The 18,607-nt window shown below is 37.4% G+C and overlaps 1 protein-coding gene across 1 annotated transcript in view; it reads right to left on the bottom strand.

Moving 5' to 3' along the window:
* Positions 1-18,607, bottom strand: part of LOC150084703 (putative glutathione-specific gamma-glutamylcyclotransferase 2) — a 65,666-nt gene that overhangs the window by 9,589 nt on the left and 37,470 nt on the right. The window contains exon 2 of the mRNA XM_090375437.1: positions 1,574-1,609. Coding sequence (XP_090231563.1) covers positions 1,574-1,609 — 36 coding nt within the window. The remainder of the gene's footprint in view (positions 1-1,573; positions 1,610-18,607) is intronic.

Below are 18,607 nucleotides of genomic sequence, written 5' to 3'. Positions count from 1 at the left end.
TATTTTTCTGCCCCGAGGGCAATTTTTTTTTCTTAAACTAGCTTGGCAGTCCAGATGCAGGGCATCAGGACAGGAATGCAATTATACTGCAGTCACAGCATGGGTTTGTTAAGGGACAGTCTTGTCATCTGATCAATATGACTGGATATATGATGCAGTGACCAAGGAACTGGATGCAAAAATTAATTTTGATGTAATATACTTGGATTTCAGGAATGCTTTTGAATTCTGTTGCATATAAAAGACTGCTGTACAAACTCGAGCAATGTGGCATTATGGGAACATTACTGCCACGGATAAAATGATGGTTCAGCAAGAGAAGATAGGGAGTGGTTATCAATGGGTACTGCTGTTTGTGGACTAATGGTTTGTTAGTCCCCCAGTGTTCAAGTGCTGGGCCCATTGTTGTTTTCAATATTTATTAATGATATTGATGAAGGTATATCAAGCTTGATGTCTAAGTTTGCAGATGAAATAAATATTGGCGGGGTGGTTAATGATAGTAATCAGGGTGAGCTACTGCAACAATATCTGAGAAATTTATGTCGATGGGCTGAGAAATAGCAGTTGAAGTTTAACACTGACAAATGCAAGATACTGCATATGGATATCAGTAATCGCAGATTAACATACCAAGGAAGTGGAAAATGAAATACACTTGCTGGGGGAGAGATAATTTTGTAGTCAGATATGTAATTCTCTGAGCAGTGCAGACAGGCTGCCAGGGGTTTTGACAGGGATATAAAGGAATACGGGGTTTTGTCAATGATATATAGAAACTTTGCTAGCAGGGATAAGGAGGTGATTATCCCCTTGTACTAGGTTATGATTATATGAAATCTTGAGTATCGCATATTGATCTGGAGGCCTCATTTTTGGAAGAATGTAGATCTGCTTGAACAGGTGCAGAGAAGGGCAACCAGATTGGTGAAGGGAACAAAAGGATGCTCTTATCAAGAAAGGCTTCATTTCTGCAATTTACAGTATCTGGAGACTAGGCACCTGCAGGGAGATTTAATTGACTAAGGCCTTGAATGGATTGAGTAATCTAAACATTGATGGTAGTCTTCCTCTTTTTGAGACTACACTGAGGGGGCATAAATTCAAGTTGAAGAAGGATGGTTGCAGGATAAATGTGCAAAACTGTCATTAGTCAGTGGTTGGTTGATTATTGTAACAAATTTCCATTTGTTGTTGTGGAAGTGGGTGGTTTGAATATTAGACAAATTCTTAGAGGATATGGATGGGCGAGTGAAGTGTGGAGGTTTTTTTTTCTTTTTCTTTTTTGGATGATACTTTATAAGCTTGCTTTCTTTCATAATTTTCCACTATTAATACTAAAAAGATTACAGCAATATAATCTTTGTAGGCCCAAAAACAGTTAATCAGTTGCTTTTGAAGTACATACAAACTTCCAGTCTTCGAAGGTTGTAATGCAACCTGGACCATTGAAATTTTAAAGAGCAATAATGAATATTACATGTGACACTGAGACAACAGCACATAGAGAAGCTAGTTCATGTTCAATGTAAAAGAAGTCTGTACACAGTACATAACACAAAATAATACTTACACCTTCTTCTTCCACTAAGGTAGCCACTCTTCCTGGCTGCAAAAAGAAACAGCCTTTTAAAACTGTGAATGAGAAGAGAAATGACTAAAATATGCATCATTAATTATGTAATCTTGTTTGTAGAGGTTTATCAGAAGTCAGTCTGAACCATTATGGAAAATGAAACAATATACTCTTAATTCATTTATTATTCAAAATTGTTGTGCCACTGGGAAAAACAGATAAATAAATGGGTTGAGTTAAAATTCGTTTAATAAACTAGGTTAGGAACAAAAAACAAAAATAATAAACACAAAAGCTTTCAGATGGAGGACGTCCTTCTTCAGTTGTGATCGTGACCGTTATTGTAAAAATACAGAATATCACACGTGTGGTGAAAATCGCATGGTACAGGTGCTTGCAACAATTAGTTGGTTGAAGCGGAGGTGGTTGTAGTTGTAATACTTGGGAATGCTCTGAGTGCCAACGTTTGTCAGCTAAGAGGATGGTTGCCTCAGTGATAGGGTTGATGCGACATTCTCTCTTCCGGTTAAAGGAACCACTACAACACGAGATGTGGAGTAATTCCAACAAGACACGGCGATGGTAGTTGTGGGATCGGTCAACAATCTCGACGTCACAGCATGGATCAATGTTGTGCTGGGTAGACCAGAAGTGCTCAGCAATTGCTGAGCACTTCTGGTCTACCCAGAAGCTGAGTGCTACACCCACCGAACGCATGGCTTTCTAGTGCTCAGAGACCCAATTACTGTCTTCTGCCAGTTTCCCAAACGTAGCAGCCAGTGCAATCACAGCAGGAAATATGGTACACTAATCCACTTTTGCAATGGGGGGGGGAAATGGGGTCTTAACCCTCAAAAAGAAGAACCACAACTTTCTCCCTGGAAGTTGTAAACACTTTATCCCATGAGCCTGTAAGATCCAAGAAATTTGTTGTAACAGGTTCAAGTAGTACGGGATAAATGCGGTTGAGGTGGGGTCATCACTGCATGGGACCCTGTGGTTGGCAATGTAGTTATGGGCCTGTAGGTCATATCTATCCAGGTCACTAGCAGGGTATCTGCACTTTGCCAGATCTGCCTTAACCTTAGTAATCTCAGTGCACCTCTCATCCTGGGTCCAATCGTGGGTTAGTAGGGTTTTCTTGAATGTTGCTTAAGAAAGAAAACTGATCTCTGAGAATGCAATCTGAATATTTTCCTTCAGTGCTGATATAGTCTTTGGTTTTGAGTCATAAATCACAGGCTTCAGGTATCCTCACAGAAAACAGAATGTCATCACACTTATTTTTGGGCTAAGTCATAAAATCAGAACAAACCTCAACTTTTTATCAAAAGTCTATTCCATACATGTAAATTAACTTCAACACAAGATAAGAATAAATAAAGCTACCTGTATATATATCAAGTATTTATAGCACCCTGTTGATAACAAAAAAAGCAACGTCCAGTTGCCGATATCAAGCAGTTGTTAATTTCATGTGCTTTTACTTTTATAGTACTTGTTTATTGACCATTTAGAAATGACTGCATATATGTGTCGCAGTACATCACTTAGGTGGCATTTGACATGTATATACATCAGCAAATGTGTTAAATCAAAGGATTACTTCAAGTATACAGTCTTGGTTCTTATCTGTTTCCATAGACAGTCTGCTGAGCCCCACTTATTTTATTTGTGAAAATCTCAACTATCAGTTTTAAAATACTATTGATTTTATCTTAAATTACACTCCAATTTCTTCTGCTTTCAAAGATGGAACTTGTGCATGTATCTGCTTTTATATTCCTTGTCAAAGACTACCTAATCTTGAATTTCCTCTGTTTGATCTCTTTTGACTCTTAATCCCTTTATCTCATTCATCAAATTCATTTGTTACCTCAAATTATCTTCTAACTTGACAACCTAGAGAACTTTCTGCCTTTCTTTGAAATTACTGTCTTTGAGACTACTTTCTGCATCCTGACTTCCTGAAAAGGGAAGAAATTTTTATTTGTGATTTCAATGTTTATAACCTCACTGGCTCCAGTTTTTTAGTTCAGTATACCTAGCTGATAAATGTAGAGACTTTTGCTTTAATAATGGTCTACATAACTTAACTTCTTTATTCACTTACTAGAATACCAGATAATCCAAACCATACCTAACACTCTTGGGCTTTTCACCAATATACATTCAAAGTATAGAGTTAATATTAACTGAACTGTGGGTACCTCAGAACTCAACTTGGTCTCTTCTCCAATGAAACCTCTGTCCAAGGGGCCCTTCTCAGCTTCAAGCCCTTTGACATCACCACAACACTAAATAGCATAATTATCACAATTTGAACTAACATCAGGTGTTAACATAGGTATCACAATTTAAATGTAGAATCAGGTGTTTTAAATCACCTGATCCAAGTTCAAATGCTTGCTCAGATTGTGTCACCAAATTTATGTGAGGATAATATCCTTTATTCTTCCTTCCACACAATACTCATATATTTGCTTGTATTCAAATCTACAGCTTCATTTTCTGCCTATGTTAAATCTTGCAGAAGCTGTAAACAAGTTACTAATAAATCCAAACTCAATACTGAAAAGGCCAAGAGTTGCAAACTTTATTTCTCCAATGAGAAATGAAGTGTAAATGGTAATGGGGGCCTTCTGGTCTCTTGTCAAAGCCACTGGTTGCAACTTCTGTCCATCTATACATCCAATTCAGTTATATCCAATGCTGGAAAAAAAGAAAAAGTGCCAGTAAAGCATTTAAAAAATATTTCAGATTATGTTCCAATGAAATGTTCAGGTTTGCACACAAAACTAGGAGAATTTTAAAATGCATTTTTTTTATCATTATTATTATGAAACAGCTAATAATCATTTGTGAGACAAACTACTACTACCACCCACCAGTTACAGTGAAAAGTATTACTGATAGTGATCTAACTCTGTTAACAGCATCTGCATTGCAACTCAAACTTGTTTACATACATTATGCCATACCTACACCCAGGAACAGGATATCCTCATGCAACTCTAACTCCTGTCTTACTAATATAGTCCAAATCAAAAGCTACTGTTGAAATGAATTAAAATTAGATTACAAACCAGCTTCAAAGTTCACTGCTTTAATCTGGGGGGGGGGGGATTTTTTCTTATATTTCTTACATTACAAAAGTTAATAATGTGAGAACTATACAAAAAGCAAAGTAGAAAGGAAATATCTATTCGATGTGCAACAGAAAAACATTAGTATGGATGGATGTATTTTGAAATGAAATATAGAAATGTTATATTTCAAACTCTTACATCTATCCATTATAAAACATGGTACAGGCAAATTACAACTATAAGACCAAAGCAGGTTAAAAAGAATGTAAAGTAAAATATATGTTCATTTAAGAATGTATTGAAGAGAGGTTGCAGTGTTTGGTACAGGCTGCCATGCATAGAAGGTGCTATAAAAGAAGGATGAAAATAAGGAAATAAGAGTGCAGAATAAGAAAATTATTTCATATGCCAAATACAAGTAATAATTAAACTGCACAAATAAAGTATAAATTAATGGGTCGGCCATATGTTCAAGGAAGGTTAAGATTTAAGTAAGCAGGCCAAAATTACAGAAATGAGGAATTTATCAGGTCTAAAGAACAAGAATGTATTAAAACAGTAAAGTGCATTAAGATAATATACTGCATAACAGATGCACAGTGTTATTAATGCATTTAAGTGTAGTTCTCGATTAAATTGAATTTAAATGGAAATTATGCCTCAGATTAGAGCAGCAAAGCAAAAGTTTCAAAGCAGCAGGAGTGTTTTGGCTCAAGGAAGAACTGTCGGGGAGGGTGGTTATCCTCCGAATCGCAACCTTACAAAATGTACTGTTTGAGGAATATTCTGGAATAGGACATGATATAGTCAAAGGGTGTGTCTGATGTAGAGTAGGAGGATATTAGATGTCAACTCCGCATTTTTATGAGTGTTTATGAGAGCTTGAAAAACAGAGTGGATGCCAACGAAGGAATTAAACTAGAGGCCCATCAAGCTCTCAGTTGCCCACCTCAATGACAGAGCTTGCACACCAGACAACACAGCAACAACCCCCAAGGCACAATGCACTGGTCCCACAGGACGTAGTTGGGTGACCCTATTGTCAGGAAAATGGAAAATATATTGTGCAAAAAGGATAAGTGGAATGGAAACTGGGGATGTTTGATGACATTGTAGAGCAGATATTTTTAAGAGCACAAAAGGTGGTATTCTTATACACATTGGCATTAATTATATAAATAATATGAGATCTGAGGCCTTACTTAACAAGTACAAGGTAATGCTCAGAAAAAAGTCATGAGTTGGGGTTAAATTTGAAAGTGTGTGCAATTCTGTCCATACACAAAGAGAAATTACTGAAATTAATCATAAAAAAAGGCACCTGGCATGGATGGAAATCTATCTAATTATATTAAGGGAGGCAGAAAAGGCAGTAAGCAAACCCTTATCCATAATTATGAGAACATCTTTGGATTCAGGGAAGATTCCTGTGGACTGGAGATGTGCTGCAAATATATCCACAATTCACAAAGGGAGATCAAAGAGTGACATGAGTAATTACACACCTGTTAGCTTAACTTCTGTCCCAGGGAAAATAACAGTCACTGATTAAAAAAGTAATGCAGGACCATCTACACATGAGTGCAGTTATACTTCAGTCACAGCATGGGTTCGTTAAGGGGGAGGATTTTGATTTTTCTGACTTATTTGATTGGATACTATTTTGCATTCAGCTCCTATGCAACAAAGGAACTAGATGCAAAAAATAATTCTGTTATCATATACTTGGATTTTGGAAAGCTTTTGATACTGTTGCACATAAAAGACTGCTATACAAACTCAAGCAATGTGGCATTAAGGGCAAGTTACTGTTTTGGATAGAGGGATGGTTGAGTGGAGAAGACAAAGCAGTTATCAGTGGGTACTGCTCTTCATAGACTAATGTCATTAGTGGAGTGTCCAGTGTTAGGCCCATTGTTGTTTTCAATATTTAATATTGATGAAAGTATATCAGACTTCACGTCTAAGTTTCCAGATGATACAAAGGTTGGCAGAGTGGTAACGACAGTCATCAAGGTGAGCTACTGCAACAAGAATAATAGGAAAATTGGGTCGATGGCTGAGAAATGACAATTGAAGTTTAACATTGCCAAATGCAAGGTACTGCATATGGATAGCAATAATTCCCAGAGTAATCTGCCAACTGTGTGATACTACACTCAGAGTAGTTGAAAATAAAAAGGACTTGGGGGTAACTGTGCAGTCAGATATGAAATTTAGCAGTTCAGACAGGCTGCCAGGACAGCTCATGGGATTTTGTCATTGATATATAGGAACTTTGTTAGCAGAGATAAGAAGGTGATTATCCTGTTGCATAAGACAACGGTAGGAACAGAGAGTAGGGATGCCATATCTTAAGTACTGCATACAAGTCTCATGGCACCTCCATAGCCAGGTGGGCAGTGCGTAGCACACGCTTCTTGATTAGACCAGGGTTCGAGCCCGTCACCACCAAATACGGAGGATGTGGAAAGGTCAGGCAATGACCACCGCATATCCTTGAGCAATATGGCCTTAGTTGCTAATGCTCCTAAAAACCAAATAACAAACATAACAATAAACAAGTCTCGTGGCATTATTTTAAGTTTGATGTAGGGCTGCTTAAATGGATACAGAGAAGGGAAACGAGATTGGTGAGGAGAACAAAATGGTGCTCTTACCAAAAACCGACTTCAGTTTTGCAAATTGCATCATCTGGAGACTAGGCATCTGTGGGGTGATCTGATTGAGGTGTTTAAAGCTTTGAAATGGATTGAGAAAACTGAATGCTGATGGGATTCTTCCTCAGACTATGTACAAGGGGTCAAATTCAAATTGAGGAAGGATCGCTGTAGAACAGATGTGCAGAAGTTTGCCTTCAGCCAACAGGTGGTTGATTGCTAGAACAAGTATCCATCTGTTGTTGTGGAAGTGGATAGTTTGAATAAATTCAAGGAATAACTAGACAAGCTATTGGAGAGTTTTTTTTTTGGCTGATGCTGTATAAGCTTAGTTTCTTGCATCGTTTGCCTAATACTAATAAAAAACACACTAAACTAAGTAGTAGACCTACTAAACTAAGCATGGAGATAAAGTGATCTTTCAATCAATTAGTTATGATTAAATGACAAGAGGAGGAAAGAGTAGCAATCTTAAATATAATTAGATTAGCCATTGTAAAAGAATAGAAAGGTTAAAAAAACACTTGCTTTTTTTTTCAAAACCATAAATTATAGGGTTAAAATCTAGTAAGGCCATGTTATATATAATTTCGTAATAATGTATAATAATAACAACATACAATTATTTAGTACTGGCAAATGATGGAAGGAATCAATCTTATACAGCATGAGGGGAAAAAAAAATTCCCACATCATGTGTTCATCTTCTCTAATAAATTTTCGAATTATTCCATAAATTTATTTGACTAATCACTCCCACAATACCAGATGAGAGTTTGATCCAATAACCAACCACTGTCTGACTGTTGTTTACACTCTGGCACAACCAGAGTATAAACAACAAATAGTTTAAAATGAAAAGTTTAAGCTAATTGTTTTGACAACAAATAGAATCATTAATCATATTTAGCAGATACACAGGCTAGAAACATGGTCTGCTTAAAGTGCATCTGCTTCTGCACCCTCATGCCTCAGCTTCATTAGGCCAAAGCAAATTTCTGACATATCCTAAAACTATCCCTCCTGAGTTTAAATTTATGTCCCCATTACATCTGTTGTCAGAGCTAGAGTAGGTTGTTGTTATTTGGTTTTTAGGAGCATTAGCAACTAAGGCCATATTGCTCCAGGGATATGCGGTGGTCATTCCCTGAGCTTTCAGCATCCTCCGTATTTGGTGGTCACTGGCTCGAACCCCAGTCTAATCAAGAAGTGTGTGCTATGCACTGCTGGTCCTGCCCACCTGGCTACGGAGGCGCCACTAGAGTCGGGATGCCATCAACATTTAGGTTACTCAATTCATTCAGAGCCACATTTAAAGTTCACATCAAATGTGTTCACATTTGTGGATGAGAAAGTTAAAAAACAATTAGTGAATTCTAATATATACTCCCACCTAAAAGTTTGGAATCAGCATATGACAACAGTTTTCTTTAATTTTTTTGAAATTTGCTATAACAATGTTTGATTGTAAGGTTTAATCTAAAAAGCAACACACTGTAAAGTATTTTAAGATATTTTATTAAGCATTAAAAAATTACAGCAAAAAATATTGAAATGACTAATACTGTATTAACAACTGTACTGATTTTTCATCAAAATATCTTCCATGAGATTTTATCAATGCCTTACACAGAAATGGCATTTTGGTGATTAATTTTATAATAGTGTCCTAATAAATTATTTCAAGTGATCTGCAAGGTTCCCCATAAATTTTGTTAAGATGGGCAGATTTCTCTTTTACTACTGAACTCAGGCAGGAATTTCCGGTACAGTAAGTCATCAAGTGTGTTTAGAAATCAGTGTTATGGTCTTATCTTATACTTCCATTTTTACATACAGTCATGCTGACTGGCAGTTCCTTTAAACTATCAGTCTCGTTGAATAGTCAAATGGTAGTTTGTACAGTACTCCTTTAAAAAAAAAAAATCTCTGATTTTTTGGCAGTACTTCTCACGGAATAACTTTCTTTTTACAGAGTTATAATAGCACTTCTTTTTTCAACACTCAGCTCCTTATTTCTTACTATGTTTATCACGAAACACACAAATTCACACCCCACACGCTCTTTCTGAATGACAGGCATTTGATTTTAAGTTACAGCTCTTGCTCCTCAATTTATATTATTGCAAAACACTAGAATCATCTACAATGGTCAGGAACCTTCCACAATATTCCATTACATTCAAGAGTCTTCTACACTTTTCGGGAATATTATCAAACATTTTAGAAATTTCTTAAATATTATTTAAATTTTTTTTTATTATTCATAATAGAATATATTTTGATAAAAATCGGTAAACATATTGGTCTATTTTAATAAAAATTTTAAAAAATAAGAAAATTAAAATTAATTAAAAATTTTTTAGGTGGGAGAGTATAATAAATCAATAAAATAAAAATCATCAAAACAAAAACACTACCAGTTAAAATTTGTGTGGATTCTTTCCTGATTATTAAAAATGTAATGTAATATCAATATCTCAACCTAGACCCTTAGCATTAGCTGAGGCATATGATGCAAGAAAGCAAGCTTATACAGCATCAGCTAAAAAAAAAAAAAAAAACACCTTCCCATTTCATCCATCCAGTCACTCCAAATGTTTGTCTAGTTCAGCCTTAAATTTATTTTAGCTATCAACTTCCACAACAGATGGAAGTCTGTTCCAGCAATCAACTTATCTGATGGCTGAAGGCAAACTTCCGCACATATCTATTCTACAACTGCCTTTCCTCAATTTGAGTGTGTGTGTGTGCGCGCGCATGTGCGCTTCTGGGGTTATATATAGTGCGCCTATTACAGTGAAATGCTAAAAAACAAAATTCAGTTGTAATGACCATTTTAATTACGGAGATATTTCCCAGAATTTGTGATCAAGTCCAATTTTTTTTCAGAAAAGAGAAATTCATTGATATTTGCTTCATCGCCAATAATATTCTTTAATGTCATTGGTTCTTGCAGATTCGTCAGGGAAGACAGGATGGATGTTCTGTCCTGTTGATACTGTGGGCAGTCAATTAGGATATGTTTCACTGATAAATGTGCTGAACAGTGTGAACACTGAGGGGGATCCTCTCCTGTGATTTGAATATATGCCTCCTCGAGTTCTTAATCTGATTAAGTGGAAGAATCCGATTAGCACTGAGCCTCAAGCCATTCAAGGCCTTATACACCTCAATCAGATCACCTTGCACTGGCTAATCTCCAGACGCTGAACTTGCAGGACTTCCTCTCACCAATCTTGTTGCCCTTCTTTGTGCTCGTTCTAACAACTCTACATCCATCCTAAAATGAGGCCTCCAGACCTGTATGCAGTACTCAAGGTGGGGCCTGACCACTGTCTTATACAAAGAGATAATCACCTCCTTGTCTCTGTTAGCAAAATTAGTATATATCATTGACAAAACGGGGTTCTTTGGAGTGGAGTTCTCTGAGTTCTGTGAGTTACACAATTACTCCTAGGTCTTTTCATTCTCCACTTCCCTGAGTGTAGTACCACAGAGTTGGTATGTTCCTCTTGGGTTACTGCTACCCATGTGAAGTACTTTGCATTTGTCAATGTTAAACCTCAGTTGCCACTTCTCAGCCCATCTGCCTAACTTTTCTAGATCCTATTGCAATAGCATACTGCCTTTACTGCCATTAACAACCCTGCCAATCTTTGTATCATCTGAAAACTTGGGCATTAAGCCTCACATACCTTCATTGATATCATTGACGAATACACAAATCAACAATGGGCACAGCACCGAACCCTGGGGAACTCCACTAATAATATTAATCCACGAAGAGCAGTGTCCACTGATTACCACTCTGTGTCATCTCCTACTCAAACATCCCTTTATCCATTGTAACAACTTGCCCTTAATGCCATATTGCTCCAATTTGTACAGCAGTCTTCCATGTGCAATAGTATCAAAAGCTTTCCTGAAATCAAAGTATATATCAAAATTGTTTTCCATATCCAGTTCCTTTGTGACGACATAGCAGTATCCAATCAAAGTGGTCAGACACTTTGATTGGATACTACTATGTCCCCTTAACAACACATGCTGTGTCTGAACTATTATTGCAGTCTTGTCTAGATGATCCTGCAATACTCCTTTAACTAGTGACTCCATTATTTTCCCCTGGTACAGAAGTTAAACTAACAGGTCTATAATTATTTGTGTAACTCTTTGAACCCCTTTGTGAATTGGGGATACATTTGCACATCTCCAGTCTGTGGGGGGCTTACCCTGAGTCCAAGGATGCTCTCATAATTATGGTTAAGAGTTTGCTTACTTACTTTGCTGCCTCCTTTAATATAACTAGATAGATCCCATCCACTCGAGGTGTCTTTCTTATGTTTAACTTCAATTTCTCAGTTTTCTCTCAGTTATTACAAAATCATTAAGCTCCCTGTGAGAGTTTAATAAGCTTCTGTCCTCCACTTCCCTAAAGAATTCCTTACGTGTAAATGTAGATGCAGAGTACTCATTCAGTTTGTCATCTATCTGAGCAGGATCAAACAATCAGACAGTCAAACATTCGATATCAAGCAGATCAATCTGAATCATGCCCTTCCTTCTAGAGTTTATATAAGTAAAGAAGTCCTTTCTGTTTTTCTTAGCATCTTTTGCCAAAGAGTTCTCGTAATCTGCTTTCGCTTGCTTAACCTCCTTTGTGACTTGATTACAGACTAGGTTATATCTACCATATGCTTCTGTGTTGCTTGATAATTTATATGCATCCCATGCATTTTTCTTCTCTGCCACGAGTCTCATTAGTTTATCTGACGTCCATTTAGGCTTAAACCTTGAACAGTATTTCTTATTCGGTATGAAAAGCCTAGTAACTTTCATGATTAATTCCCCTGAATGGTTCCCATTTAGAATTTTCTGTTGGTAATATCATCAGTGGGTCCCATTGTAAAGAATTTAAAAACTGTCTGAGACCACTGTAATCACCTTTACGAAAGCAAAAACCCTTTCCTTTACCCCTGATGGTAATTATATCTTTAAGTAAATCCCACATAAGTACACTGTGATTACTGCCACCTAGTCTGCAAATTCTTAATGCACGAATAATCACTGCTGATAACCAGATCAAGAGTACTGCTCTCTCCAGTTGTCTCTCGAACATGCTGCTACAGAAAACAATCATCCAATAAATCCACAAAAGTTTTTGCTAATGTACAAGTGACCAACCCACAAGTTCCAGTCAATATCTGGGAAGTTAAAATCCTCCATTATAGGACATAATGAAGAAATGTGGGTTCAGGTACTGTAGACTTCTAATCCCCCCCCCTTTGTTGAGCCTGATGGTCACTTCTCAGCCCATCTGTCTAATTTGTCCAACCTTGTTGATGTAGCATACTCTAATTGCTGTCATTCTTGCCAATTTTGTATCATCTGAAAACTTAGACATTAAGCCCAAAACACCTTTATCAATCATTAATAAATATTAAATACAACCATCGGCCAAGCACTGAAATCTGAAGCACTCCACTAATAACATTAAGCCCAAAAATAGCAGTATCCATTGATAACAATTCCATCTTCTTCCACTCAAGCATCCCTTTATTATAGCAGCAACTTAAACCCTAATGCTCCAATTTGAATAGCAGGCTTATATGGAACAGTATCAAAAGTATTTCTGAAATCTAAGTATTAGATGTCAAAATTATTTTTTGCCTCTAGTTCTTTTGTTACTACATAATAGTATCAAATCAGATTGGTCAGACAAGACACGATCACTACTTAACAAATCCAAGCTATGACTGCTGTATAACTGCATTCCTACCTAGATGGTCCTGCATTGCTTTTATAACAAGTGACTGCATTGTTTTCCTTGAACAGAAGTCAGGTTTACAGATCTGTAATTTCTTCCATTACCCTTTGATTCCGCTTTGTGAGTAGAAGACACCATTTGCACACCTCCAATCTATAGAGTCAACCCCTAAATCCAAGGATGTTCTCATTAAGGCTCAGGGTTTTCTTTCCTCTTTTCCTGCTTCATTTAATGTAATTAGATAGATCTAATCAGCCCCATGTGTCTCATTTACTTTTAGCTTAAAAAAAAATTCATTTGCACTTTCCTCTCAGTTATCACATAATAATTTGGCTACCAGTTATAATTCTGTATATTTTTGATATTCTTATCCCTAAAAACGTTTTCACAGGTGAATATAGATGCAAGATACTCATTCAGTTTGTCAACAACCTAGACAGGACCATCAACAGTTATGCCATTCATATCTAGTGGGCCAATATGGTTCATTCCCTTTCCTTCTAGTGTTAACATAGGCTAAGAATTCTTTGCTACTTGTCTTTGCATTCTTAGCCAAAGACTTCTCATAATCTGCCTTAGCTTCCATAAACCTTTAGTGACTTGATTGCACACTACTTGACTTACTTTAGGTTTCAGTGTGTGCTGCTTATTTATAATCATCCCATGCATTTTTCTTTTCTGGCACTAGTCTCATCAGTTCATCTGACATCCATTTAGTGCGGAAATCCGACATCCATTTAGTGCGGACATCCATTTCGTGCGGAAATTTGCCTTTAGCCAGCGGGTGGTTGGTTGGTGGAACACACTTCCATCCCTTGTGGTGGAGGTTGATAGCCTAAATAAGTTTAAGGCTCAGCTGGACAGGTATTTTGAACGAACAGAGGGGTGAAGTGGAAGTGGTTTTTTTTGGCTGATGCTGCATAAGCTTGCTTTCTTGCATCAAATGCCTCTACTAATGCTAATGCTAATATCTCTCGGTTGGTATGTTGTTGTTGTTGTGGTGTTTTCTGGTGCAAGGGCTACATAGGCCATATTGCACCTCCCAAATAAATTGACTTTACATATAAAAACTGCTTGAGCAGCAATTATAAACAGTCATATATTTGAATTTGTTTTAAATAGTGAAAGAATTCAGAGAGATTTGCTTCTTTACCCATGATGCTATTGATAGAGAGAGAGAGGTTGCTGTTGATCTGAAATCAAACTAAAAGATGTTCGTTGGACACTGTTGAACAAACTACATTCAAGAAGTATATGTTTTACTGTAAGTGGTTGCGAGCAGTGCACACACTGAGGAGGATCATTTCCTGTAAGCAGATATAGATGTGTGAGGTGCGTGTGACCTATTCGAGTTCTGGCTAAGATTACTTTGTCTTTTCTATTTTTATGAAGGCTAGAAGTCCATAATTGTGGTTCAGGTTTTATTTGAAATAGCTTGTTATCTGTTTGCATTTTCCACAGAAGTGTCCATTGTTCCATAGATGTTGTCCATATATTGTATCTATAATCAGGATATGGGACTAGATCATTTGTTGAGGCTATGTTGGAAGGATGCTTTGCAGCATCATCTGCACATTCATTTCCTGGAATACCACTGTGGACAGGGATCCAAGAGAAGATAAGTTTGTTGATGCTCACGAAGACGCATCAGCTCATGTTTTATGAGCTTTAATAATGGATTGTTAAGTGAGGAAGTGTTTTTCAAAGCTAAAAGAGCACTCTGTGAATCAGTATATATTATATTTTTATTTATTGACAGCAGTGAGACGTTTTTTCAGAACAAGCTTAATGGTATGAAGCTCAGCAGTATAACTGCTGCATTCCACTGGAAGTGAAATTGAAATAGCTGTATTAGGGAAGACAGCAGCTGCACCCACCCAATTGTCAGACTTTGAACCATCAGTATAGATCTTGGTAAAGTGGGAGTACTTTTGTTTGTGAGAAAAATGCAGTTGTTGGATGTTAATATTTGCTATAGAACCTTTACCCCATTGCTCAAAGTATTCATCAGAAGAAAGTGTGAAGGAAGTCCACGGGGGGATCTGGATCTTTTGATTCTTTGAGGATATTATCATGCTGAATGTTCCAGCTTTCTGTTAGATTCTGCAGTCTGATACCAGTAGGCCGAACTGTCCTGGGGTTTATATGCATAGTGAGTTTTCCACTGCAGATCATGCAGTAGTGGCTTAATAGGATGAGTAGGCAGGCTTTTAATTTTAGCTGAGTAGTTCATTAACATCTTTCTTCTGATGCTAAGTGGAGGTTCATGAGCCTCAACGTAAAGACTTTGAACTCTGCATGGTGATGCATCTAGGGCTATCCTAAGAGAATGTTGGATGGGCACAAGATGGGCCAAGGTGCTCTCCCTAGCTGAGTCATATACAGGTGCTCCGTAATCTAGTTGAGAACTAATTAGGAACTTATATAAGTGGAGCAGAGTATAATGATCTGCACCCCAAGATGTACTGGAGATAATCCGGAGTATATTCATTTTCTTTGTGCAAGTGGTATTTGATGTGCTCCTAGAAGTTTAATTTCTTATCAAAAATTAGCCATAGGAGGCAAATACTGTTCACAATTGGTAGAGGATGATTGGCCAAATTCAACTCTGGTTCAGGATGCATTCTGCGCTTGGTTCCGAAATGTATGGCTGTAGATTTGTGACTTGACAGTTTGTCTCCATTTTGTGCCATCCATAATTAAATTTTATTAATGGATATTTGTAGATGCCTTTATATATTGTTCATATTCTGGAAATGGCAGGATATAGTAAGATCATCTGCATAGAGATACGCGTCAACGGTGTTTGGAATGCTGTTTGTGATGTTGTTTATTCATATTGCAAACAGAGTGGTGCTAAGAACAGAGCCTTGGTGGACTCCTGCTTGTATGTACGTTGAGATAAAGCCTGTTGGTACCTAACTTGGAAAGATCTGTGCCAAAGGAAGCTTTGAATAACGTCATGTGGTATCAAATGCCTTTTCTATATCGAGGCATATCATGATGAGACGTTGATTTCTGATGAATGCATTTCTTATGTTTGATTCGGCTTTTGTCATGAGGTCTAGGGAAGATCTATTCTTCCGAAAGCCAAACTGATTATCACTGATTATGTTTTGGGATTCAACGTACCAGGTGAGTCGATGGTGAACCATTTTTTACAAAGTCTTACTCAGGCAGCTGGTTAGAGAAATTGGTCTATAGTTGTTAGGAATCGAATGATCTTTTCCAGGTTTAGGTATGGCTATTACATAAGAGGCCTCCGTAGCCGAGTGGGCAGGAGCGGGAGTGCAGTAGCACACGCTCTTTGAGTAGACCGGGGTTCAAGCCCCTGACTGCTGAATACGGTCGATCTGCCAACCCGCACTGGACCAGCGTGGCAGATTATGGTCCATTTCCCTCAGCATGAATTGTTGAGGAGGCTTCCATCCTGCAGTGGGTTGATAATGGCTGCACTTTACTTTTTTATTACATAAGAATGTCGCCAGGAAGTGGGGTAAATATGTTCTGAGAATATAATATTGTAAAAGATATTAGCAATGAAGATAGTGATTTCTGATTGAAGTGTTGAAGCATTATACTGTAGATTCCATCAGGGCCTTGAAAGCTATTTCTTGAGGTATATATATAGATTCTTCCAGTTCAGATATTGTGAGTGGTTGGTTATAGAGTAAAGGACATGTAGCTTTGAAGTTCAGTTTCCTTTTCTTAGTTTCAGCTTTAATTTTTTGAAAAGAGGGTTGATATGCAGTTGAGGCAGACAGTTCACAATACACTGTTCCAATTTCCTCAGCAGATAAGATCTCCTTCCCATTCCAATTAATAATAATGAAGGTAACAAATGATATTTACCATTTAGCTACTTTATTTTTTCCCAGATTATTCGGGAATCAGTGTCTTTGTTGATTGAAGAGGAAACTTTAATCCACGATTCTTTTTTCACCTTCCGCCGGATATTATTATTAGCCATATGGTGCAAGGAAGCCTGAGGCTTATGCTGCACTAGCCAAAAAAAAAAAAAAAAAATTTTCTAAATTACCCCAAGAGAGAGAGAGAGAAAACAAGAGTCAGAAGTAAAGGGAATCACCAAGAAGGAGAAGAATGATGATATCCAGCTCAGGACCCTGGGTGTGCCAAGCCCATACTCACCAGATGTGAGGCTCTCGGTCTCTTGAAATTAATAAGTTTGGCAGTGGTGGGATACTTGCAAGTGTTTCATGCTGCGTTTTTTTATCTTTTCGCTTTGTTATAATAACCATTCCACCAGTGACTGGTATGCCGATGGTTTCTTATTTGAGACTTTGGGATGGTGGCTGTTACATCTCTTAGTATCTGCATTGTGATATGATCGGTGACAGTGTCAATAGCAGAAGATACTATGATGTCATCATCAAACGATAAATGGCTGGTAAATTTTGTCCAGTTTGCTTTGGAAAATTTCCATTTTGTTTTTGTTTGTTTGGAATGGGTGGTTTGAATACTACCGATCAGCAGATGGTGGTCACTGTTTAGAGCATTGTCATGTACTGCCCACTCTATATTTGGGAAGAGGAACGGAGAGCAAATTGAGAGATCTATTGCACTGGTTGACTCAGTAGGAAAATGGATGCAAGTGGGTAAGCCAGTATTCAATAGTGTCAAATTCTCTCTGTCAAGTAGCATTTCAATAAGTTCACCACATCCATCTGTGACCAGAGAACCCCTATAATGGATGGTGTCCATTAAAATCTAATAAATAAATAGCAGATGGTAATTGAGAAATAAGATTTTCCAGTTGCTGTATTGCACATGATTGGTTCAGCGGAAGATAAATTGAGATCAGTGTTGGAGTGATCTACTCCTCCATGGGGGCTGTTTATCAGATCGATCTTGTCTGAACAAAGTATAATTTTTGGCAGAAATGGATATTTTTGTTGTTAAATTTGTTTCTTGTAAGCATATGGCAGCAGGATTGTAACAGTGAATTAGTTCATAGATATCATCAATATTGCTGCAAAAAACCTCTGCAATTCCACTGTATGATTTGGTTTTGTGAGCAGAAGAAGAGTCTGTCTGCTTTTTTGTGAATGGCTTGTTTATATCTGTCAGGTTTTGATTTATCTTTTTTTGAAAAATTTGGCGATCCTGAGTCATTGCTTTCTTCCATATCATCATTTGCATGTATTTCAAGCAGATCTTCTGAGTTGGTGTTATCATCTGTGTCCATGCTTGATAGGCTTGCTTACTATGCTATTTAGCATTAGTGTAGTAAGCAAACCTATCAAGTGACATTGCTTCACCTCAACTGGATCTGATTTTTGCAAGTTCCCCACTGCTTGACAATGGGGAAGTCTCTGGGATGGAACTGTCAGAAGTGTATTACTGCATTGGTCTACTACCTTTGGTGGAGATGGATGCTGGACTGAGAGGACTGATCGAGCCCAGTCTGAGATCAATGGACACTTCTGTCTGACATGCTACTGATTGGTGACTAAGTGGCAGAAGCATAAGTGCATTTTGGTGTACTTAATTT

The sequence above is a fragment of the Mastigoproctus giganteus genome, chromosome 6 (genome assembly GCF_048544385.1).
Source record: "Mastigoproctus giganteus isolate SK-2022 chromosome 6, ASM4854438v1, whole genome shotgun sequence".
Classification (NCBI taxonomy): Eukaryota; Metazoa; Arthropoda; class Arachnida; order Uropygi; family Thelyphonidae; genus Mastigoproctus; species Mastigoproctus giganteus.
Note: the sequence above shows the minus strand (reverse complement) of the source record. Positions and strands in the feature narration are given on the sequence as shown.